The sequence below is a fragment of the Rhinolophus sinicus genome, chromosome 15 (genome assembly GCF_057876585.1).
Source record: "Rhinolophus sinicus isolate RSI-liver-muscle chromosome 15, RSI-T2T, whole genome shotgun sequence".
Taxonomy (NCBI): domain Eukaryota; kingdom Metazoa; phylum Chordata; class Mammalia; order Chiroptera; family Rhinolophidae; genus Rhinolophus; species Rhinolophus sinicus.
In genome coordinates this window covers 130984123-131009841 of record NC_142515.1, presented here as the reverse complement: position 1 = coordinate 131009841, position 25719 = coordinate 130984123, and the positions used below count along the sequence as shown (strand labels likewise).

Here is a 25719-nt window from a genome sequence, read left to right as displayed (position 1 = left end):
GCTCCGGCCCTGACAGTGCTCCTCGGCCATCGTGCAAGGGAGGGAAACACTTCACAGCCACCTTCTTGCACCCTGAGTCTCTAGGACACTATTTTCAGTTCTTTCGTGACAAAGAACTGGGAATATGAACAATGGACCCGTGAGCAGTGTACTGATGCTGTACCACATTCTAAAGCTCCTTCTAGAACAAAGGAGAGATTTATTCAATTTTCAAATTCATTTCTTTTCTGCTAAATACCCATATTCGACCCTTTGTACAACAATGCAGAATTCTGACGGCCGCTAAGCTCATCACATTGTAACTGATAATTGCAAGAAAATCTGATAGTGGTAAAATTAACTGGGAAGCAAAACTTCAGCTTTAAGGATAGTAAGCTTACTTACAAAAACAACTCCTTTTGGTGAGGGTCTTCTAAGTTGAATTGTTTTTTTCTTATAAGTTCAAAAAATTCTCCGCGCCTCCTTGAAAATAAAGGAAAACATTTGGAAGTTATGAGGAGTCCCCAGGCTCTTATCTTCTTGGTCCACAAAGAATCATGGAGTCAACTTGGGGGAAATACATCTCTAATGGTTTTTACTCATCTTAGAACCCAACCAAAAAATCATCATTTAAAAATCTTTAATACCTCATTTTTTTTCCCTCTGTACCATTTTCTTTGGATGAAACATCAAACCTCACCTAGTACAGGTCACAAATAATGGTAATTTCAATTCTTGAACATGACTTTAAGAAAATGAAACAATATGAAGTGAAAAACGTGATGCCAAGAATAATTTAAGAAATTTTAAATGGCATAAGATCTATATGGTTTCATTTTCATTTCATATAACGCATATATTATGATGTAGCGTAAAAAAAAGTTGATGATAATTACTCTATGTCCGTATAAAGCTGTCAAAGAAAGACCGAGAATGATGGAGCGAGTAGCCATTCACACATGTGGTGACTACGTCCTGTATGCACCCAGCGTCGCTAGCATCTCAGGAAGTCATAAGACATCAGTCTTTTCATAGTGTTTAACATCTAGCCACAGACACCAGATAAACAGGAGAAGTCATATCATAAAATTGACTGTCTGTGCTTAAGAACCACAAAGGAAACGCAGGTTTCACAAGGGTTTAGAAGAGAGACCCTTGTGGCCTGGAAAGGGTGGGAAGGCTTTGTGGTTACAGGTATTTGTCAAACTCTCAGTCATCTATAATCTTTATTCGCCAATCATTTTGAAGCAGGTGAAGTTGACTCAATTCTTTATGACCCTGACTGACTTTAAAGTGCTCCAAAATTCGAAGAAGCAGACACTTTAGGTGCAGTTGCCCTCAGATGTACGACAGAGCGTGTGTGATGTGTGCGCCCATGTGTTCACCCCACCCCTTTTCCCTTCTCACAGAGTGGCGAAAGCACAGACGTGAACCCCTTATGGAGGGGGAACCCCAGGGAAAGTGACCACCCGCTGCCCTCACTCCCACACCCCACAGGCTGCCCACACGATGCAGGCACACGTTGTAAGTCTCACTCCAGTGCCCACTTGAGTTTTTGAGTAAGTAATTTTAAAGTTCTATATTAGTACTCTTCTTTGGCCAAAATCAAATAAAAAGGAACAACATTTACTTGTCTGGCCTGCAGCAACTTTGCCCGCCCAAGGAGGCTTGGATGGCAGTATCAGGAATCGTGAAATGGTCAGAAGTTGGGGGAGTGGAGGAAAAGCGGAAAAGCAAAGGACCTACATAATCCTTAAATTGGAGAGCCTCCTTGGAATGACCTTGAGAGGGTCATTTGCTTAGTACAGGGCTTCAGAGACACAGCAGAGGGTAAACATCGGCATTAACTCCATGCTCTGTATTTCTAGCACTAACTACATAAGCCAATGGACTGCTCGGCCTCCTTTGGAAACTGCTCCATAGTCCAATGACAGCTCTGCCAGCGCCTCTGTCCTTGCCATCTAAATGATTCCCAATGTGGGTTTTAAAAGTCTGTAACAAGGCAAACAACTTACTTAATGTACACGGCCAGGTCTGTAGCTAGAATCGCTTGCTTGATGATTTTCAATGTGGTCTTATATTCCTCAATGGAGAGGCCACTGAGAATCTGATTGCCCTTGATAAAAAAGGAGAGACAGGAAGACCATTGTTAGCACTCCACCTGGAGACACTGCTGACAAGAACGCAATTTGAAAATCGTCACAGGTCTTAGACACACGCCTAGGATTGAGCTCACGCATGAGGAGGCCCTCTGCTTTCTTACAGCAAATCCCATGAAGTAATGTTTAGCTTCTATGCTCCCACCCCACTGCCTTGTCATGGAAGAAAACACAGCCTCCCGATGATGCATCTCCCTAGAGACGTGAGTTCTGCCAACTACCACACACCTGGGGACTTAGTCCAGGCCTAAAATCTGACTGCATCTCCTTTCCCTTTGGGCAATCTAACTGCAAATGAAACTCTGAAAGAAACCAAAGCCACATTAACGGACATGAAGACCGCAGTGGTGAAACTTTTAAACAATTGGTGATTAACAAAACCATTTTCCTGTGGTTCTTGTCATACATCCAATTACATTCTGGGGCAAATTTATATGGTTTTAACTCAATCAGTATTGGGGAGACTGTGTACCCCTTAGGAGCATGCCGACACAGATGAGAGGACAGCATGAGCCAACAGAGCTTCCTGCTGGTATAGGGCGAGCGTGGGCTGAGCACCTACAAAGAATATTTAAACCAGGGGTGTCCAAACTTTTTCAATGTTTTTCACCAGGGGCCATATGCGGTAAAATACACAAACAGCCGGGCCACTCACTCGAGGTGAAGTACATATTGCCTCACCTGGTTTATTTAAGTAAACTAAATATATTTTTGGAATTTGCTGCGGGCGAATTAACAATGGATCATGGGCCGCAGTTGGCCCGCGGGCCACAGTTTGGACATCCCTGATTTAAACGATGGCTAATCCATGTGCAAATAATGAAAAGTGTGTACTACCTAACCATTTTGTATTTCTTGCCTGCGGTTTAAGGCATCTTTCTAACCTTGAACTAAGTAAAACATGACTTGGGTGCTCAGAATATGCTCAAACAACATGTGCAAAGTGAGGCAGGTGTGTTTCCTACCCCTCAGGACTAGGAAAGCCCAGAGGAGCAGGAGAAATACTGGTCCTGAAGGTGGGGCTGTGAGTGAGCCCCATGGGCCAAACCTGTGCTCGGAGGACCAGATGCTGAATTAGGCACAGATCTAACTGACGAGGCTGTGAGTACAACCATAAACATTATGTAAAACATTAAATCACTGTAGATTCTGGACCAAACAGAAAACTATCCAGAAAATACCTTCTGAGACTTTCATTTATTGTAGGATAAAACCATGTTGGTGTTATATTTTTATATCCCCTTCCCAAAGCAGACACTGAATCCTTACGTGCCGGTGCTTCAGAAGACAGAATGTACTCATGGGTCTTAGGATTTGAGGCCAGCCACGTATACAACCACATTCCTCACACGTCATGTTAAGTGATTACACATGACGTAGTAACTCATCTAATAACAGAGGTGGTCACAATAGGAATACTGTTAATTACGCTTTTTTAAAAGAAGGTTAGCATATTTTCTTTAAAAAACTGAACAGGGTATTAAAATGAAAGTTTTAGCCGAAGGACACAGATAGTAAATTCCAAGGACGTACAGATGTTTCTGCTATACCACGAATACACATTCCTGAAAAGTCTCAGTTCTGAAAAAACTACACACTAAAAATAACGTGGCTCATGGGAAAAACAGTATTGGGGCCACCACCCGAAGCCCACACAACTTTACAGCCAGAGCACAAAGCAAGCCAAGCACTGGGCACGTCCAGAGGTAATGCAGGCAGCCAGGCTGGCCCTGGAGGCTGGCCGCTGGGGACAGTAAAGATGCACGGAAACAATCGCGTGGAAGCGCTGGTTTGTGGGGCCCAGAGGCAGAGGGGCTCCTCGTACGGTGCCGAGGGACGAGTGACCTCCCAGCAGCCCTCAGCAGAACAAAGGGAGGGTCGCCGCGGGCGAGGACCATGTCCAGTGTTCTTACAACAGAAAGGAGAGGGCTGCAGTGCCGGCACCAAATGGAGGGCTTCCTCTCCTTGCTGAAGGCCAGAATTCACCTGCCGTCACTCTGGCACCTTACCCAGCAGAACGTGTGTATGACAACACAGCTCACACATTATGCTGACACCGCCCCTGCTTGCCAACCGCACATGGATGAATGAATTTACATTAAGCAATCACAGGCTTTACTAGACCACGTGTGGGATCTGTAAGGGAGCGGCCCTTCCCCCACAGCAAGGCGCCGAGTGAGGGGTGAGTGTGTCCCCTTCACTTCCAGTAGAGATGCTGGAAGTCGCTGCATGTCTTCAGAGTGCAGTGGGCTGGGGTGGGGCGACACAGGGCTTGTGTCCAGTTCCTGTCTGGAAAGTTTAGAAGGCAAAACGCGGCAGAGAGGCCGCTGCTCTGGGACGGCCGGCACTGTCTGAGTTTTGGAGGCACAGGATTGATTTAAGTGCTGTCCTGTTCAAGAAAACCTTCGCAGGAAGGAGCTGCCCCTGAGCCATCAGGTTTCCAGGAGCTGAGGAAGGAGCCGTACGGTGATAAATGGGACAGACATGGTCACTCATATGAGGGGACGTCTGGTGGAAACACCGCCGTGAGGGTGTTCAGCCAGGATCATGAAATCACCCATCAGAGAAGAACGCGGTTTCAGCACCCAGCAGCCACCATGACTGACTCACGTGGTACCAGGGTGCAGCGAATGCTCTGGCCCTTCTCCTCTGTCCTCCAAGTCTGGAGGGGATGGATGGCACTCCATGGGGACTTGGGGGTCCAGAGGAATTGGAAGACACACAAGGCAGGGGGTGAAAGAAACCACCAGGCAGTAAGGGGAGAACCTGAAACTAAATCAAGGTCAAGATCTGGACTATTACACGGGACTAGATGTTCTGGTTCCTAAATGGAGAATTGTACACTGTGCTGAGACCTGAAGTAGCTGAGAAAGTGACCAGAAAAGCCATGGGCCACCCTGCGTTTCCTTCTAAAGCTCAGGGGATAACCAGCTCCACTGGGGGACCGTGAAGAGGTGGGGATAAAACCGCTTTGAGAGTATACGCCATGTGTTGTGCTTGTGCAACACAGTACTTAGAACTGTCATGTTTTCTTATTATGATGGTAACACATGCACACAACAGAGAGCGCGAATAATGGAGAAACCAAGATAAGACAGTAGAAACTATTGATAATTTACACAAAGACAACCATTGCTATCATTTTGGTATGTATTATCTTAATCTTATTTTCCTTACCATAAATATGTACAGCACAGCATGTCACACACTGATAAATACTGATAAATATTCATTTAACCAAGCTGTTGAACTGCTTTATTCCTTGACAGTTTGTTCATGGTCAGAAGCTTCAATAAAAAGAGGAAAAGATACCGCCTATGAAAGCAAACCTGAGAGTTCTACCAACCATTTCATTTGTCGCCCCCGCAACAACAACAACAAAAAGCAGAATTCACTGAGAGCCGTAAAATACCAGTTTGTCTCTACGTTGGAATAATGTGGAATAAGCCCGTGGAGGTGAGTGACAAGCCTCCCTTACCAGGCCGCACTGGCAGTTTGGTTGTCTAGAGAAGCGAGGCAGGGAGGAGCTCAGTGTTTCGGCTTTGCTTTCCTTACCCAAAAAGGAATAAAGCACACTCGGGAATCATAATGCTGGGCACACATCCAAAGCTTAAAAATACAGCTCAGACGGCTCCCGCCGTCCAGTGCTTACCGGACTGTTGAGAACCATGAGGCACTGGTCGAAATGGTGGTGCTCCAGGGTGGAGTGGCAGTAGAGCTGGGCAAGGGGGTGCTCACTCCTGAAAACGTGTGTAGAAGAAAGAAAGAACAGAGAGAAAGTGGTCAGTTTCCACAATATGCCAGTTTATTGATTTCTTCTTGTGGATAACTAAAAAAGGCTACTTCACAAACTCCATCAAACCGACCCTTTTTTCACCTTTTGCTGAGAAAAGAGTGAGGTGACCTCTGGGAAATAAATAGAAAGAGTCAAATTGTTTTCAAATATCCATATAGCCGCTGCTGGTTCAAAACGTGAACAATCTCATTGATTTTAATATTGATCAAAATTGTACGTGGGGTGAGGACAAAGGATTAATTTCTCTAAACATGAAAAAATAATCTCTAAAATAGTTGTAACAATATTCAACTTGAAAACTATAATTAGTTCATAATGTGAAACAAATGTCCATGCTGGCCTTTTCCTGTGAAATAAGGCTGAAGGCCAGCATATTCCCTTGTGCTTTCGTGTACGAAAAGAAAAGCCTAAGATGGACGGGACTAAGAAGTGAGCGAGGAGAGGGGCAGTCGGGGCACGTGCCCCAGGAAGGAAGGAAGGAGACGGTGAGTCAGAGAAGTTCCCCAGGTGGAACCAGCTCAGCAGGAATGTTCTGGAAGCTCTCTGAACTGAACTGAGGGAGAACAGTAGAGACCATTTATTTGGCTGAAGGGGGGGGGGAGGGATACTGTACTTAGTTCATTACATGTAACAGACGGTCACAAATCAAGTCCCCAAGCATGACAATTACTGTCCCCACCTCAGATTTCTCATGACCCTTCACGTGTGAATGGAGAGCACAATTTCCACAACTTCTTCTTTAAAAGAAAATGTTCCCAAAAGTGTCTGTCTCAAAATTTATAGGACAGGAGTTCATGAATAAAACACCACACAACTGCCAGGTAATACGAGTGATTTGTCATTTGTTTAGATGACTATGTGAAGCATTATTTTACTTTGCATTTGATTTGTGGGAGAGAAAGTAGCTACCCAAGCCTGAAGAAACGTAACAAGAAAAAAATGAGCAGAGTGGGCGAACCTTAGGGGAAACAAAAGAAGGCAAGAGAGCAGTTAATCTCATCAATTCCTGTGGTGCAATCTGCCGGTGGGGCTGACCCCATGTTCCCTGGTTGGTTTGTAACCTGTCCCAAATGTCCGCTGCCTGCCTGTCTCTGCCCCTCCCACACCTGGCGAGTTGCTCAGACAATGTGTGTATCAGTGGACAATGGATGAGTAAGACAGTGGATGGAGTAAGATGAGATCTGTACAAACAGATACAAGTGCTGGAATCAAGACTGGAGAAGCAGGGGGTTGTCGGGAGTTAGTAGGGAGACGACTGGGAATCTGTTCCAGCAACCTAGGCAAGAGCCTGGACGAGAGGGAGAACCCCACAGAAAGAAGCAGAGTGAGCGGGGAGACGTTTGGGGGTAGATGGGATGGCGGCTGCCGTGAGTCCTGACGCCGCCAGGCCTGACTGGGGAGGAGGGAGGTGACGGGAAGCATCACGCTGAGATCCCGCCTCATTGTTCCTGAGAGGGGACCGAGGGAGAAGATGACAGGGGTGGGGATGAAGGAGGGAATGGGGACTAGACGTGAGCGGGCTCTGTGGATTTTGAGGTGCCTGAGGTACACCCAGCTGAGTGTAAATGTGTGAGCTCAGGTCTGGCTGGAACACATCCAGGTGCAGAGGGTACCCCAGGCAGGGGAGGCAATGGAATGACCCGGAGAATGGCCTGGGATGAACAGACTCCGCGGTCTCCCTGCTGGCTCCTGCCTCGCGTTCTGTAGTCTCTCTCTTGGCAGCGTTTTCTCACCACTCAGACTAGATACGCTAACGGCAATCTCAGCGTGACAACTGCAGCCTTCCTCAGGCCGTCCACTTAGAAAAGGAGACGGTTCTAAAGCAGCTGTTATTTTCATGATGCAGGAATTCAAGGCCATGCGGGAAGAGTTTAGTACCCATTGTACCTGCCAGGTGTCAGCAGTTTGTAAGTCCCCAGCCTGTGAGACCGGAAAGCTCTTCAGTCCTCAGAGTTGCTCTCCCCTGATGGTAACAACCACCATTTACGGAGCAGCATGGTGCTAGGTAGCTTGTATTTATCTTTTACAGGAATCCTGTGTAGGACACTTCTGTTCACCACATAACAATGCTCGGCCCCACCTATGACTCCGGCCACCAACACTGTCCAGTCTCACGTGCGCTTTGCCAGAAGCCTTCCTGCAGGTGCCAGCTGGGAGGTGCCTGGCCCTGGGCTCCTGTGAGTAGCCCTCACTCCCGACCACGGGCTGTCTGCACTCCTGGCCCCTCAGCCTGGAGTGTGGGGGAGGTCGGGCTGTGGCGGTCACCTGTGACCAACGGGGTCTGGGAGCTCACGTACCGCTGCCCCTCTCCCTCTGACCGTTTGCGAGTGCGTCTTGGTCTGATTTCAGACGACTTCTCAAAGGTACCGCTGCTGGTATGGGCTGGATAACGCCTCCTCCTGGCTTTCCCTGCCCTGCAAATAGTGCGTTAGCCTGGCCTTATAGTCTAAACAACAGGGGCTTATGAGTCAATAAAAGGGCCACAGATGCCCCAATCTGCCCATTTACAAAAATGCTCCTGGAAACCAAGGCATCGTGCGTCCTGTTGCTGTGTTGCCCCCTCACTTGAGGTTGAACCACTGCAGCTGCAGAGCTCTGTCCCCATCCTGTTGACAGTGAGCAGAAAGGGACCAGCCGCCCTTCCTGTGGTCCTCCCGCTCGGCCCACCTCTAAGACCAGTGCTGGGACACCAGTGCAGAAATCGGAGCAGTGTCCTAGAATATAAGCCTTGGAAATCGACTCCTGCCACCCCGCGTTCCTATTCACGGCCTCTAACAATGTCCTGGGTTTTGCTTCTCATCCGTAGACACTGCTCTGGGCTCCAATGTCTTAACAACTCTTTTGTCGCGCATGTAATCCTTTACTGCACACTTTCTCCCCAAATTGTCACTACTGTGCTCTGTGCGCCAGGGATTCTTACCTCCCCGTTCTCTGTAACCACACCCGCACCGCACGACACAGGTACCCAGTGATGACTTGTTTGGCCTTTGACCCCACTTCCTTGACTTCCTTGCTTTTAGTGGTCGTCTCCTGTCACCTCAGTAACAGAGCTGGCTTCCCTGTTTGTTCCACGGCTTCTAGGTGCCACGAGCCACCAGGGGACAGAGCAAGACCCTGCACTCTTACCTGTGTTTAACAATGTCCCCCTGCAAAAACAGCTCCAGCCTGCAGAGCGTGTCATATGCATCAGGTACCGTTACGAGCACTTTACACTTAAACTCCTTTCATCTTTATTCTATTACACAGAGAAGAAAGCACAGCGCGGGGGTTAAATGACTTGCCCAAGTCACATGGGGAGAGCAGGAGGCAGGGCTGGCATTGCACCCAGGCATCTGACCCCCGGCCATTAGAACCACTGCTTGGCGGTGGAAGGACCACGTGGGCCCCTGGTATAAAGTGCTAAGAAGAGTTCCAAATGCACGTGATAAGGGTGCACTAAGCGCTGGCTCCCATTTTTATTATTATTATACTATTATTATCATAAGCTAGTATATTAGGACTAACTGAGCTTGCACTGTATCTATACTCAGACCTCCGGTCTCTCCAGCCCTCCAGCGTGAGCAGCGATGATCTCATGTCACCCCTAAAACAACCTCTCCCCAGTTTACTGTACAGATCGTGATTCCCGTGCTGTGTCTACTGCCCTTCGAGCCTCGCAGAGCCTGCTGACGCTCTGTGCCCCCTGCCAGGCCCCGACTCCAGCTCAGTCGGGTCGCTGCGGTAGAGCAGAGAAGGCCCTGGGAAGACGAGTTCTCCAGGACAAATACACGCGGGCTCGACTCTTATTCTAATTTTACTAAAGCTCTAATCTCAAAACAAACAAACAAACAAACAAACAAACAAACAAACAAACGAAAAACATTGATCATTTCACCTCTTCAAATACCATCCCACTTATTATCTTTCCCTCCACCCTTCCTCCTTGTCACCCACCTCAAAGCGCACACATGTGTATACACTCCCTAGTTCTTTTTCATTTTCATCAATGGCACCACCATTGTTCCAGTTTCTTTCCCCTTCACGCATGTAACTAGCTGTTCAATATGAAGTAAAAAGTTCTCCTTCAGTCTCTTCCTGTCTAGCCAATATGTGATTTTCGCCGTACACCTGGCTTACTGGCTGAACTCCGAGGTTCTGATTTCTCCTCACGTTCCTTGTACCTTACTTCCAGATGCTTCTTCCTAAACAATGTCTCCATCACCCACTGCCGTGGCTCCCTGCCTTTTCATGTCAAACCTGGAAGCACCGCTGAGTTTTAGAGCGCTCCCTCCGGAGGTGTGCGGGTTTCCCCTGCTCACCCTCTCTCTTTCCTTCCTGGTCAGTGAGCCTCTGACTCCAGCCAGGCCAGCCCCCCTTGCTGTCCTGAGGAACGGCCCACCTGCTGGTGTTTCTGGAATGTCTTCCCCAATTCTCCTCTCAAATCCCCCCCCCCCCCCACTTTCATCATCCCGTTTGTGTCACTTCCCCCATTCACAGTGGAGATGGACGCTGCCGGTCTGGACCAATCTCCTTCTCTGCTGGACACTTGCCCCCCTCAGCTGTCCTCCCCCCGTTATTAAACAACCCAGGACTAATGAGACACCTTCTTACATTGATCAGCCCTGTTTTGTGAGACTACGAAAATTCCTGGGTAATAGGAACCACAGTTTATACTTTCACAGCTCTCCTTCTGTTTAGCAAAATGCCAGGCGCTTATGACTGGCCATTACCTATCTGCCTGAAATGAAGGATAATTTCACTGTATTACTTGATAAAGTACCAAATCTGAACCAAGCCAAATAAACATATCAATGACAGTCACTGCAGGCCTAACAGGACATTTCTCTGAGACAAGTGTTAGCACGAGCTTTGTCTGGCAGATGTCTGTACGTCAGCCATTTTGTTCCTAGTACTGCCTGTTTTTAAAATAATTCAACATCTACATGAAATCACTCTCTTTCCTCCACCCATGTGGGAAAGAAAGCACGGGACCGGATGCTTCCCCCAAATATGTCTCTGGCACCCTGGCAGTCTCCCTCATAAGGGCAGGCTTCCCAATCAAGGAAGGAATCAAACAATCAAAGACTTCATCAAAACACAGCTACTTATACGACAATAACTTACTTCAAATTAATTTTCTGAGAAGCTGTTCGGGAAGAACTAATGATAGGACAAGTTTAGCTTCTAACTTTGCTGTCATGTGAGAGCTTTTTCACGTTTTGATGTATCTCTTTCATTTCTGTGACTTTTTTCACTGTCTTGGTTTTCTTTCTACAGTGTTTGAATATGTCATGTGGTACAGATACAGCAGACCTTCCAGAAGTTAGCTTTCTGTGGGGATGCTCGTGGTGCTTTCATTCTCCCAAGAGTCCCTGAAATAACCTCCCCCCCAAAATTCTTGGTTTCCTCTACCCAAACCACAGGGATGTAGGAAGAAATAAAAATCTGACACGACCTTGCTTTTTTTTCAAAACGTTATTGGGACTGGGCGGAAGTCTGCTTTGTGACGTGTGTGAAAGCAAGCTTCTACAGTCCATGACTCTTTCCCAGGACTTTTTTGGAAAGAGACAATGACGTTTCTCCAGATGTTTTTCCGGGTAATGATTTTTAAATAAACAAAGGAAGAAATAGCTGAGTGTGTCCCCTCCCCAGCAGAGCGGCATGGCGTCGTGCAGCTAGCATACACCAGCAGCATTACATCCAGGTCCGAGGTCGGCTGCAGCTTTAGGCTCCGGGGTACGCTAGCTGCACGACACCGACCCCGTGCTGCTCTGCTGGAGAGGGACAACGCCTAACTCTGGGCCTCCTTGTATCTTTTCACGTTCTTGTTCCCTTCCATAATTACTCCCATGCTGACAGGAGGCTCAGGATTGCAACCACATGACAAAGCACAGGGGACAAAGGATATGTCACCCAGTCAGTTCTCTAGAACATTAGACTTTAAGGAGAAAACAGCCAATCTCTGACACTCAAACACAAGCTTGCTATCTTTTCCCATCAAAGGTCAGCAGAGGACACAGTTGCTACATCACTACAATTCTTTTTACATGAAGTTTTCTATTTATTTAGATAAAGGGAATGTGATTAGAGAGCTTTCTGAAATTCCCTCAAGATATCAGACATCTGGAATTTCCTTAAGAAATCTACCCAGTAGTTGAATCACTGCATATGAAAAAAAAAATGCTCAGTACTAAGAGATTTGGCCATGAAAATGTAGGCTTTTCGACTAAGTTGTTGCAGAAAAATAAAAATATCTCAGTGGCTCGAAAATCTGATGGAAAGTGATGTCACCTGTATCATCTCATTTGTCATTGCAAATGTCACGTAAGATTTATAATGGAGCCTGAAACACTTATCTGAAAAGCTAGTATCTTGCTCTCACAATCAGCCAAAAAGCAGGCTGGTGCTGACGACAGGGCTGTCACTGGCATCAGCTGGTAAGATGTACTGAACGCTTCCTTACGCACCGGACTTTCTACCTGGTGCTGACCGGCCTTGGTCTTAACACTTACATCCACCCTTCAAGGCAGGGATGTGATTATCTGTATTTTACAAATCAGGAAACTGAGGAACAGAGAGATAGCTCCCTAGCCCAGGGTCACGCGGGAACTGGGAGAGGCAGGACCTGAAGCCAGGTCTGGCCCCACAGCAACGCCCCCAACCATGAGCTGCACACACGACCTCACTACACCCAAAGGCGCCTCCTCTGGAGCTCTCACGAAGCACCTGGGACCGAGCCGACCATTGTCAACACTCTCTTTTCTATTCCAGGGTGAAACCCTATCTTCTCTGAACTAGTCTTATTACTTTCTAATGACACTCTTAAGCTGGGTATACCAAAAGTAAAGCAAAACCCTTAGTAATTATCTCACGAAATAAGATTCTCCTAGGTTCAGAAGTTCAGGCCAGAACACAGTATTGGACTCACGTTATTTTTGCCACTTCTCTTATGGGACCTTGGCCAATTGAAATCGTATATCATGAAATTTTGCCACGGCCTTAACTTTAAGAAAGATGACTCTGCAATTTAAAGGAAACTCATTCTTGTTTTTTGGGACAACATCTTACCGCTGGATGTAAGAGTTGTTCACGCCGCGATGATCCAAGTCGTGGCTGAGGGCTGCAATCAGCAACGCCAGGACCTCCAGGTCGGTCAGCTTGCTCTGCAGGACCAGACACAGTGGGGGTAGGGGGAGATAAGGTAAAGGGCACGAGACCACCTGTCTTCAGTCTCATGCATTCGTTCTCGGTGCTTTACATCCGTGCCTCTCTATTTCAGTCATGGAGGACTCAGGATGAAATCCCATTCTGCACAGAAGCAGTTATCTTCAGAATGGGATTACTGCAAATGTCACTTATCAACAGAAAAAGCTGATGCCTCAATCAATGCATCATCTGTCCACCTATGGTAAATGTCGCTAATTCTCAGTGATCTCTGTGTGTATACGGAATAATCAAAATAAACTTTCAGTGACTGTTTTCCCTCTGACTTTGGCTTCCCTGAAGATTCTGCTGCCTTCACTCTCTGCTATGAGTCTATGTTGTAAACACACACAGACAATGTGAATATCAAGCAAACAATAGAAAAAAGAGGATTAGGAATGAAAACTTGGCTTTAAAAAGTTGCATAACAGCCAGTATATAATATAACAGCCAATATATAATAGCCAGTTATTAGGTCACTTTAGAGTATCTTCCATTTGCATTATCTACACTACTGTTCTTCATTAGTAAGAAAACACAAGTTGAAATTCATATCAGCTCTATTCTGCTGGAACTCTCAACAAGCTAAATAGAACATTTGTAACATAAACAAAAATTGTCCTTTTGTTCTTCTTCACAAAAAGCAAGGAGAGTCTTCAGTGGTACAATCTTATGACCTTCCCACACCCCAAAATAAGTTCACCCTGTTTGTTACAAATGTTTGCTGTGACAGGACAACACGACTATGGTTTCTCACATGGCTTCCTGGACCACAATCTTTTCTTCTAGCTCTAGCCACTTCAAATGTGCACCATGAAAGTAGAGACAAAGAATAACGTTTTTAGGATTTTTTTTTCTTTTTTAAAGCATGGAAGCCCTGACTTAAAAAGTTATATGCTGGAGGCCTGGAATCACTTACCTAGAATAACTAATCGAGTGCCACTGAAGTTAGAATTTAAGGGCAGAGCTACGCATAAAATTTGGCCTGGAAAGGAACAAACCACTTGAACGTTTTCTGCATTGATCTTTTTTGTAAATGATCTCTGGTCAATGTGTACGAAACCAAACCTTTTCCATGAAATAATACTTACAAAATTACCTGAAGGCTCAAGAGAACCTGCGATAGAGAGCCCAGGACTTACCTACAAAGCCAAGTTCAGTACCTGAGTGGTTTTTGAGCAGGCTGAATGTGAACATGAGAAATTTGATACTTTTTTTCTTATACTGTGGAGTTTTCCTCTAAAGGAAATATTTATTTGCCCAAGCACTATTTACATTTAACATGAAGTTATTTAAAGACTATTTTAAATTGCCATATACATTACATATGAAAGAAAGCTAGCAACTAAGTATTTTGCCATACTAGCCTTCTTACATTAAAATATAATTTATTTTGAACTGGTGATAAATATTATCCTCAATCATCATTAGTGCACATTTTAAAAAACCTTGAGAGAACATGCTGTAAATTTTACTACTAAAGCAACAAAATCTCTTAACTGTATAGCTAGCTCTGAAAAGTACCTGAAGTTTGCCTGCTTTTAGGGCAGCAAACATGCACTGAGCTGTGTTAAAGGCATGTCTCCAATTATGATAAGCGACATTCTTCCGGTAATTCTTCTTAACACTCAAAATCCACCTGCAAAGAACCTGTAGGAAATAAAACATAAGTGGTAACAATGATGGCTAACACTTTGACACATTCACTACGTCCGGCACTGTGCAAAGCGTTTACAGCTAAGCCTCTGGGGGAGGCATGATTTGATCATTTAACAGATGAGGAAACTGACAGAGGAACTGCTCAAGGTCAGGGCGGTCCTGAAGGGTAGAGACAAAACGCACGGGAGCAGTCTGACTCCAGAGCCCCCTGCTAACCACCACACTAACTTAGGTGTGAGATGCAGGACCGCTCTCAGACACGGAGTTTGGCAGGGGTAGGGCGCTGACTGGCTTTTTTAGATATTATGTCCACGTGTCATCCTCAGCGGCTCACCACTGTTTTCCGGACAAAAATCCAAATTCCTCTGAGCAGCTTACAGGTTCTGCATAATTTGCTTCTCTTCTTACCTTCCTCTCCAGTGCGTCCCTCGCCACTCTCAGCCCCTCCCTCAGTACCCCACTCTCCCATCCCCTCACCCCTCCACTGGTGCCCCACACACCCCAGCCCCAATCCTCTGTCCTCCTGCCTTTGCACATCCTACCTTCACTGTTGGGAAAACTCTCCCCAGGTCTTCAACCTCATGCTTGATACACAACAAGAACCCAATAAACGTCTTTTTAATGGTTAATCATTTTTCTTTAAAAATCTCGGGTCTGCATTAGGTGACACTATACCAATGGTTGAAACTTAGAAATCCCTATCCCATACTAGTATCCAAACGAATTCTCTTGCACGCAGGCACGCACACGCACACGCACACACACACGCGCGTGCCCACTCCCGGGGGCCGGCAGGGCACTCCTACCTCGTGCTTCATCTGGAAGTTCTGCACGAGGCTGAGGTCAGTGAACATGCGAATTGTGCACAGGGCCGTCTCCAGGTCGGACAGCTCGAAGTCACTGAAGCTGAACTCAGTGATCTTAAGGGTCTGGGCTGACGGCACCACAGCAGCCTTGGGGAAGGGGGGAAGGAGAAAATGACTCAAGCTGTACACGGAGGCAGCAGAGACTCTCAGAGCGCTCTCACTTTGCCACAGAGCAACAGCCCGCTGTGCCTACCTTTTCTTTTGAACGTCATGTACTAGAAACCTTTTCATGTAGGAGCTACTCCTGTTTTTCTTAAACTGAACCACAAGGTTCCAGGGAAGCCAGCTGGAGGGGACAGGTGACTGCGCTGACACTATATCTAGAACGGGCCAGGGCTAAGGACTCCACGTGAGGCCCCAAAGACTCCCCGGTCTTAGTCACAAACAGTAATTATTCAGGACCTGTCCCCAGTCTTGTGGAGTGCAGTGCAGTGACCATGTTCTAAGCATTTTACGTTTAATTCTCAGACCACCAAGAAAGCTCCATTTTTCAGGCACAGAGACTTACACAGAGGCTGGTTTCCTCACCCTTGGAGGCCCAGCCAGTGAAGGAATGGCATCCGGCTTCCATCGCAGGCCGACCGTCCTGCTCTCAGCTTGGACACGCTCCACTCAGAGGCGAGCAGAACACATTCACCCAGGCCCGCTCCGGAGGATCACCCAGGTGCCTATTAAATGCTCAGGGAGTCACCTCAGGAGTGGGATAGGTCTTGAGAAGCCAGTTTTGATTTTTTGGAGGGTTTTTTTTTTTAAATTACCATTCTTAGTCTTGATTTGATAATCATTTGATTGTAGTTAATGCCTGCAGTTTCTTCATATATACCTTGCTCTTTTTCACGGATGGACCTTTGTGTGCCCTGCTTCTCCGTGAAGTACCCACTCTCTGTAATTGACAGGCACCTTTAAGGCATAGTTCCCACCCAGAAAAGGGTCCAGTGCCCTTCAGAGCAGACCACCACCTTGGGAATACCTGTGAAACTATACCAAGTTCCCTACGACGTAATTCCCTGTCTCCTAAATGCACCAGGATCTATGGCAGACTGTATCTTACACAGCTTTGTATTGTTAATATGGACACTTATTAAGTGAATTGGGAGAGAAAAATCTCATTTCCTTCACTAAATTTTAGTCAGAAGTTCCGGTTTTAAGGTCCCCACATCTCCCAGGAGTGTGAAGCCCTTAACCGGGGTTGGAAAACTAGCAGACCTGGAAGTGCCTTCCAGTCTCTTTTGTTTGGTACTGAATGTTTGGGAAAATCACGAAATTTGTTATACTGTGTAAAAATTGGGAGAGTTTAACCAAAAACAGATTCCTGGCTCCTCCTGAAAAGTTGGGCCACAGTGAGCCCCAACCCCCACAAAGCCACACTAGCCCCGGGCAAGGTGCCCTGGCTGGCCAGCAGGGCGAGCTGGGGTTCTTCTCCTGGCCTTCCTGCACAGGCTCGGGGCTCAGCGCTTGCAGGACGCCCCTCCCTCCCCGTTCCCTAGACCATCCCCTGCCAGCACTTGAACTGCTTCAGCCAGACCCCAGTCACCTGATGGAAACGGGTTGCAGCTTGGTGCAGGGCAGAGGGAAGAAAAATTAAGAAATCTGCACCAGGTTCCTTCCATTTAATGTTTTTTTCCTTGACTTTCTCCAAACCCCTCAGGTTTCCAGTATCTGGGATATCACTACTGGGCCTTACCTCCATCTTTTGTGAAGTAAAAAGGTCAAAGGAATACAATTTATGGAGCAACTAGAGCTTTCCCTACAATCCGAGGGCACCTGCACCTCCCATCTTGACCTGCGCATGTCACTTACATATACCAGACGTGTTTAGACTTTGAACGTCCCCCTCTTCATCCTCCAACTAAGAATTTTTCCCAAGCCCCAAATTCATAAGAAAACATGCATTCTATTAAGTCAATCCCACAGGCGAATGCGTGGGCTGAAATAGGGGAAGAGGGGATTTAAAATATTTAGATAAAGGGCTTCCTTTTTACACCAGCCCCCAACGTCAGAGTGGGAGTGGTCCGTTCCACGGTGCTCGGAAGTGTGGAGGTGGGAATAAGCCACCTCTTAACTCTCAGCAGAGAACAGCTGCTCCCCTTCCACACACTGCACTGGACAGAGAACAGATGTTTCTCCTTAGGGCATCATTATTCCGACAGCAGGAAGTTTTCTTTCTTTCGTTCCACAAAGGATATTCTAAATGCTCCAGGATAAAGGTGGCCAATGCAGCTTGTGCCTCTGCACTGGACACTGACGCCAGCCCCCCTCTCCCGGAAAGCATCTTTTGCTTGTTCAGGCGCACCCCAGCACCACCCAGCCTTCCTGGGCTGAACTCTCGGGGCCAGGCAAACACGTCCCTTCAAAACCTTGTGGCCAGTGACAGAGGTTCACAATTCTTGCGTTCAATGACTAATCAGCCACGAGAAAGTCACAAGTCATTTAAAGCGCTCTGACCACCAGAAGAGAATTCAGGTTTCTGTCTGCTGTGAGAGAGCTTTGGATGAAGGTGATTTTAAATTCCGCTCGCCACCTCCGAAGACCCATCCCTCCACAGCACAGCACGATGCCATAAATCCTCAGGCAACACAGTTAAATATTTTACTGCTTAATTCGAATACAGTTAGGCCCTTCTAGAGTAGGCAGCTTTAATGTGTGTCAAATTAACCAAATATGGAAAGAAATACGCAAAGCTCATTGTGTTAAAGATTAAGTCTGGAGAAAAGCTCGGTAGTATAACCTCATTTTTCTTCTGAGTTCTTTAATTGTATCTGCCACTCCCACCAATAAAGAAGCTATTTGCCTTTCCTGACTCTTTAGAGGGAATTCTTCCTTTAAGTCACCTTTGTATGACTCGTTTCCTAATGTCTTTCACCAAGCTTGCAGAAATTAAAAAGACAAAAACAAACAACAACCAACTGTGGAAGTGAAATCCACTGACAGATTGTTGGTAGAAGGGTTGGAATGGATTGAAGGAAGCAGGATTCAGTTATAAAAATGTTTTAATTTCTCAGTGATCCTTAAAACCAGTTGTTCTGAATGCCAGCTGACTGACAGTAGTTAAACAAACTGACCGCCAGCTGACAAAATCTGACGTCAGCCACCACATTTGCATTTCATCGTTAGAAAACGGTCCTAACAAGAGAAACTTACAAGTAGAGTGAAGCACAGGGTCCAAGGAACGTTTGCTATTAGGCTCCAGGCCTGGCACGCCACTGACTGTCCCCTAGAGCTTGTCCTCACCCGGAGGAGACTGTCTCCAAGGTTTAATATTCTGAGTTTATGGTCCACTTATCTCTGTGTCCACAGGACTGCAGAGTCTCTTACGGCCTTTCACTTGGCACCAAATGCCACACTGAGTGGCACCTACGTCTTGCCAGTGACCTTCCGGGACAGTGTCCAAGCTCTGTCTCTCTCACTCTGTCAGCATTTAAGGTAAATGGATGGGTGGCCCTTAGCTGCTATGGTGATGTGGTGTTTTTGATGTTTGTTTCCACCCGCAAAGTTTTCCACTTTTAGCAGCTGCGGTCGGAAGTTACTTAAAATGGTCAATTCTAGATTATTTCCTTCAAGTAGAGAACTGGTTATACTTTATAAGCAGGAGGTTTACCTCGTTCTTACAACACATGGTGCATTTTTCTTCCTGTAAGTTTTCCACCTACTGTTCTACTTAAGCTAATTTACAAGTGAATATCTACTTTCTTAAGCGCACATTCTCACTGCCCGGAAGGTCTGGGCAGGTAACTCGAAGCGCGACAAGAAACAAAGATCTCAGTGCTGTTACCACTGGCTTTTGAGAATCACTTCTCCTCCCTCTCTTACCACTAACAGCACTGACCCTAAATGGGGGTATAGGTACCAGGAACTTGAGTCACTACAACTCTGTGAGGCCAATTAACAGGGGGTTGTATGTATTTAGTCAGCTCTGACATTATTTCTAGCTTCACAATCGTTTTACAGAAAAAGCAAGCACAATCTTGTTGAAGGGACTCAAGGAGCTTGAGTTGTATTACTTCATGCTAGATTACGGGCTTTCCAAAAGACTGGATTTCCCAGAATCTACTGACTGATTTATTCATTCAATCACTCCACAGAAGGTGTAAACGAGGCTCTTGTTAAGCAATCACTAAATAACAGCTATTGCTACTATTATTAGCATTATTATGACCCAAGAACTGACAGCCTGACGGAGAATGCAGACACATCAGTAACTGAAATATAGTTGAAGTGCAGTCACACAAGCATGCTGGTCATTTCTCCAGCGTCTCTCACAGCACCGTGACAGAGACGCAAGTGCACACTTAACGACGTCCTTTTAGTCACTGGTGACGGTTCATTTTATGTGTCCGCTTGACTCGCCACGGGGTGCCTGGGTTGTACATGATCGCGGGTGTATCTGTGAGGGTGTTTCTGGCCGAGATCAATATGGGAATCAGTGGAGGGCACCCCCATGTGGACGGGCATCACGCCATCCTCGGGGACCTGGACGGCACAAAAGGTGGAGGAAGGGAGAACGTGCCCGTCTGCTTCCTACCTGCCTGCTTGAGCTGGGACATCTCGTCTCAGCTCAGGTGCTTGGACGTGATTTCAACCATCAGCTCACCTGTTCTCAGGCTTGCAGACTCAGACGGAATGTCCCACCAGCTTACACATGGCAGATCGCTGATTCTCAGTTCCCGTCACCGTGTGAGCCATCGTGTGAGCTCAGAATACATCTCCTTCGGTATCTATGTCCTCCTGGTTCTGTCTTTCCGGAGAACCCTGACTAGCAGTCACCTATTTTTCTAAAGTCGAAGAGAATCTTTCCTGAGCTTTATCAGTCCTTACTGAAGACAAATGAGGCCCTTCTTTTGTTCAACTATTTCTCATTATGAAGGCCACTCGCACAGCAAATGGGAAACACTGGTGTCCCTTTTATACAAGTGTGGAGGGTGCCTTTGTGTTTATTTAACAGAGAAATGAAAGTTTATAGGAAACAATACACTTATAAGGTGTATAGTCTTCTTGAAACCCATAAAGCATGTATGCATGGAAAAGAATACACTTGGGTCAAGTAAATATAATTATTTTAATATTATTGAGTTTCTTATTTTGGGTGGATGCCTTATAAAAAGGTTTATATTTAGCTTGTGGCAAAGTCTCTGCAACCTCAGAAGAAAACAAAGATGTGTGGCTGCATGGCTCCACCATTTGTCCAACTGTGTAATCTTTATACAAAAAGGTCATGCTTCCGTGAACGACATTCTGCTCGGGTCTGAAGTATCGGATCTCAGGAGCTAAAATAAAAATTACAGCAACAAATCCGAAGAGCCAACTGTGCAAAAAGGCTCCTTCTTTAGAAAGTTATTTATTAAAATGGTCTGAAAAGAAGGGCAGCTACTGAACTCCATCTTCCATAAAACGCCAAATTCTTCCAGATAGCCTCGTGTTTTATAAAGGCATTTGTTACAGGACTCCTCGATGCTTATTCAACATAAATGTTAAAAGGAAGAGATTTTCCTGAGAGATCCATACTTTAAGGAAATTATTTTTAGGGATAAAATTAATAAGCCATTTGATGAGTTGATTGGTAGCTACAAGGAGTGACCCTTATCAGCCCCTGATCACCAACCCCTTCCACCCCCAAACTGGGTACACTTTTGTGGCGAACAGTTTGGTCCCAGGTCTTTGAATAAAGCCACTTGACAGCCATCATATTACACTTTATAGGAGGCCAATGTTTCTCTTCCCTGCTTTTAACATGCAGAACATGTGCTTTGAAAGAAAAAAAACCCACAAAATTAGTTTACAAGACTGTTGGAATTTATCTTTCTCTAAGAGGGAAGTAAGTCCATATGAAAATGAGAGAGAAATCTTCTTATACAAAGGGAAGTAAACATCCAACTCTAGGTGGAACCAAATCTTATAGAAAATAAAGAAGTGAATAAGGCACAAGACTGGCTGAGTATAGTTTTCAATAACTGTATTCAATAAATGTTTTATGATTTTTCCTTCTTTATAACATTATATAAATGGATGTGTTTAAATCTCAATAGGAAAGAGGTACAAAGTATTAAAAAAATGTTGGGTAGTGATTATACAGTTTTTCAAAGCCATATAAAGAGGGAGTGTGATAATGTCAAGATTCTGATAAAAGACATATGTGCTTCTAAGTAAAACTGTAGAGTAAATGATTAACTACAGTTGGGACTAGCACACACAGAGCTGGGTAACACCTAGTTAGTATGTAAGATGGTCCAGAATGGGGCCACCACATATTGGAGCTAAGATTACCATTGGAGGTAATCCACTAGTAACACACAAGCAAAACAGATAAGATTCGCTTGTCAAATGAAAGCAGGAAGAATCCGCCAGAATCTATGAAGTCCTGTCAATGTGCAAAAACGCCAGCCCAGTTCATGTCACAGCTACCGATAAAAATGAATGTACGATGATGGTGTACAGAAGCCCACAGGACCCAGACTGGCCCAGAGTTTTCTAACACAGACGAAGAGGGTGCCTTACTGGATGCCACAGGTCACTGCAGCTCAGTGACACTGGTTATCAAGAGCACAAGGTCAACTCTTCTTTGTTATTATCCGCCCTAAATTTTTCATGAATAATTTCCATGAATAACTTGGCTATCCACACAGCTTTTCCCCAAAAGTGCGGGAATGTGATGATCACCTTTGATGGAGGAAACGGATCGCACGCTAACAGTCACTTACTTAGAGCTTTGAGTCAGGTGCCTGGCTGTCCCTCACTGCTATTACTGCCTCAGCCACACCTGTGCCTGACGAAGACGAGGCTAATTCCATCCTAAGTGTCAGCTTTTCGCGCCCTCACATTGCTTTGGTACAGAAGACCTTTCAGGATCACAACAGGGGCTCAGTCTGCGCTTAGATACCTGGCCTGTGATGAAAGAAACTGCTGTCAAGCGGAAGCTACAGTGGCTCAGCTGAGTCACCACTGACTCCACGACACAACGGAGAAGCTTGTTTTAAAAAACTGAACTCTAATACATATTTATTTACTGCTCTTCTAACAAGAGAAGAAGGCAGAAAAGGCAATCAGTCATCAAATATTCAGTTACCTACAATAAACATGTTGTGGGGACAGAACCCCAAAAAGCAGTTTCCAGGCTCTCGGCCTCACATAGAAAGCTGCTGGCTCAGGTAGTAAATGGCCATCAACTGTGATTGCATGGCCATCAGCTGTGGCTAGTTGGCCATCAGCTGTAACCAGTGAGCCATTGGCCACTAATATAACTGCTGTGGCTATGCTAACAGAAAATGGGGGCCTAGCAAGAAGATGGTGGCTGAGCCTGCAAGCGGTGCAGTGAGGGTTGAGAATTGTGTGGCTCCTGTTTCCTGTTTTTCCAACCCAGCCACCAGCGAGAATATAGTGGTATGACTCCCCCATCTATGGCTCCCTGGGTGTTCCTGTTTGGCTTCACTGTATCCTGTGTTCTTATGTGGGGAGTGGGAGCAGAGACCCTGCAGGCCTCCCCGCACGACAAATGGCGCAGCGAGCAGGGTACGGTGCCGGCCAAAGCTCTCCAAAGTGCGGTGGAGCAGTTTGTGTGTGAGTCTGAGGAAGACCAGGAGGAGCAGCTGCCGGAGAGCTGGACCCCCGTGGACCCCCGTGGAGAGGGAAAGATGTGGACGGTTCCCCAACCAGCACAGGCCGGAGAAAGCAAAGGTCGTTGCGACCCTGTGGGACGGGAAGTTCCTGCTCAGGCAGCCCGGATGCGGGACTTGTCCCTGGAGGAAAGGCTTGCTGAGTCCTCCATGGGAGATGGGGTGAGGTCAAGGTCATTCCTCACCCCCAGGACAGCCCTGGAGAATGACTATGGACTATGGGGAATTGCCTTCCATCCCTAATTTAATGGACAGCTTGACTGTTTGGGAACTGTTGTTAGTGGAACTGGGGGATATTTGCTTTTGTGTCTTGACTGGCCGCCATTGGGAATATGTAAGCACCTTGACTGTGAGTCGCTGTTGTTCCAGCAGGGTACCCTGAGAGGCCCAGAGAGAGTGGCAGTGCCCTGAGAGCCCTGGCTGAGCCCAGGAATTCTGGCCGTGCCCAGAAGTACCTGGTGTTGCCCTGAGAAACCTTGGCTGTACCCGGGGAAACTAGTGGTACCCTAAGAAGCCCAGGAATTCTGGCCGTGCCCAGAAGTACCTGGTGTTGCCCTGAGAAACCTTGGCTGTGCCCGGGGAAACTAGTGGTACCCTAAGAAGCCCAGGAATTCTGGCCGTGCCCAGAAGTACTGGTGGTGCCCTGAGAAACCCTGGCTGTGTCCGGGAAAACTAGTGGTACCCTAAGAAGCCCAGGAAGTCTGGCTGTGCCCAGAAGTACTGGTGGTGCCCTGAGAAACCCTGGCTGTGTCCGGGAAAACTAGTGGTACCCTAAGAAGCCCAGGAAGTCTGGCTGTGCCCAGAAGTACTGGTGGTGCCCTGAGAAACCCTGGCTGTGTCCGGGAAAACTAGTGGTACCCTAAGAAGCCCAGGAAGTCTGGCTGTGCCCAGAAGTACTGGTGGTGCCCTGAGAAACCCTGGCTGTGTCCGGGAAAACTAGTGGTACCCTAAGAAGCCCAGGAAGTCTGGCTGTGCCCAGAAGTACTGGTGGTGCCCTGAGAAACCCTGGCTGTGTCCGGGAAAACTAGTGGTACCCTAAGAAGCCCAGGAAGTCTGGCTGTGCCCAGAAGTACTGGTGGTGCCCTGGGAAACCCTGGCTGTGTCCGGGAAGACAGGTGGTACCCTAAGAAGTCCAGGAAGTCTGGCTGTGCCCAGAAGGACTGGTGGTGCCCTGAGAAACCCTGGCTGTGCCCAGAGAGCCTGGCTGTGTCCAGGATATTGCATTCACCTACAGGCTCCTCGCACAGGGCCCCTCGCGGAAGACACTTGTCGCGTAGATTGTGAGGCGAGAGCCTGTAGGGGTGGAGAGTGGGAACAGAGCCCCAGAAAGCAGTTTCCAGGCTCTCGGCCTCACATAGAAAGGTGCTGGCTCAGGTAGTAAATGGCCATCAACTGTGATTGCATGGCCATCAGCTGTGGCTAGTTGGCCATCAGCTGTAACCAGTGAGCCATTGGCCACTAATATAACTGCTGTGGCTACGCTAGCAGCAAATGGGGGCCTAGCAGGAAGATGGTGGCTGAGCCTGTAAGCGGAGCAATGAGGGTTGAGAATTGTGTGGCTCCTGTTTCCTGTTTTTCCAACCCAGCCACCAGCGAGAATATAGGGGTATGACTCCCCCACCTATGGCTCCCTGGGTGTTCCTGTTGGGCCTCATCATGTCCTGCGTTCTTATGTGGGGAGTGGGAGCAGAGACCCTGCAGGCCTCCCCGCACGACAAATGGCGCAGCGAGCAGGGTACGGTGCCGGCCAAAGCTCTCCAAAGTGCGGTGGAGCAGTTTGTGCGTGAGTCTGAGGAAGACCAGGAGGAGCAGCTGCCGGAGAGATGGACCCCCGTGGACCCCCGTGGAGAGGGACAGATGTGGACGGTTCCCCAACCAGCACAGGCCGGAGAAAGCAAAGGAAGTTACGACCCTGTGGGCCAGGAGGTTCCTGCTCGGGCAGCCCGGATGCGGGACTTGTCCCAGGAGGAAAGGCTTGCTGAGTCCTCCATGGGAGATGGGGTGAGGTCAAGGTCATTCCTCACCCCCAGGACAGCCCTGGCGAATGACTATGGACTATGGGGAATTGCCTTCCATCCCTAATTTAATGGACAGCTTGACTGTTTGGGAACTGTTGTTAGTGGAACTGGGGGATATTTGCTTTTGTGTCTTGACTGGCCGCCATTGAGAATATGTAAGCACCTTGATTGTGAGTCGCTGTTGTTCCAGCAGGGTACCCTGAGAGGCCCAGAGAGAGTGGCAGTGCCCTGAGAGCCCTGGCTGAGCCCAGGAATTCTGGCCGTGCCCAGAAGTACCTGGTGGTGCCCTGAGAAACCTTGGCTGTACCCGGGGAAACTAGTGGTACCCTAAGAAGCCCAGGAATTCTGGCCGTGCCCAGAAGTACCTGGTGGTGCCCTGAGAAACCTTGGCTGTACCCGGGGAAACTAGTGGTACCCTAAGAAGCCCAGGAATTCTGGCCGTGCCCAGAAGTA

At 47.1% G+C, this 25719-nt stretch overlaps 2 protein-coding genes across 6 annotated transcripts in view; one reads left to right on the top strand and one right to left on the bottom strand.

Moving 5' to 3' along the window:
• Positions 1-13392, top strand: part of LOC109454136 (uncharacterized) — a 54242-nt gene extending 40850 nt beyond the window's left edge. The window contains exons 6-9 of the mRNA XM_088792678.1: positions 1389-1538; positions 5408-5594; positions 7964-8111; positions 9016-13392. The gene's annotated coding sequence lies outside the window, so the exon portion shown is untranslated. The remainder of the gene's footprint in view (positions 1-1388; positions 1539-5407; positions 5595-7963; positions 8112-9015) is intronic.
• Positions 1-25719, bottom strand: part of PDE5A (phosphodiesterase 5A) — a 109812-nt gene that overhangs the window by 10464 nt on the left and 73629 nt on the right. For all 5 annotated transcript variants that reach the window (XM_019744515.3, XM_019744519.3, XM_019744520.3 and 2 more), the window contains 6 exons: positions 15582-15728; positions 14641-14766; positions 12982-13076; positions 5791-5878; positions 1995-2095; positions 385-462 (listed from right to left, as the gene is read on the bottom strand). In XM_019744515.3, coding sequence (XP_019600074.3) covers positions 385-462; positions 1995-2095; positions 5791-5878; positions 12982-13076; positions 14641-14766; positions 15582-15728 — 635 coding nt within the window. The remainder of the gene's footprint in view (positions 1-384; positions 463-1994; positions 2096-5790; positions 5879-12981; positions 13077-14640; positions 14767-15581; positions 15729-25719) is intronic.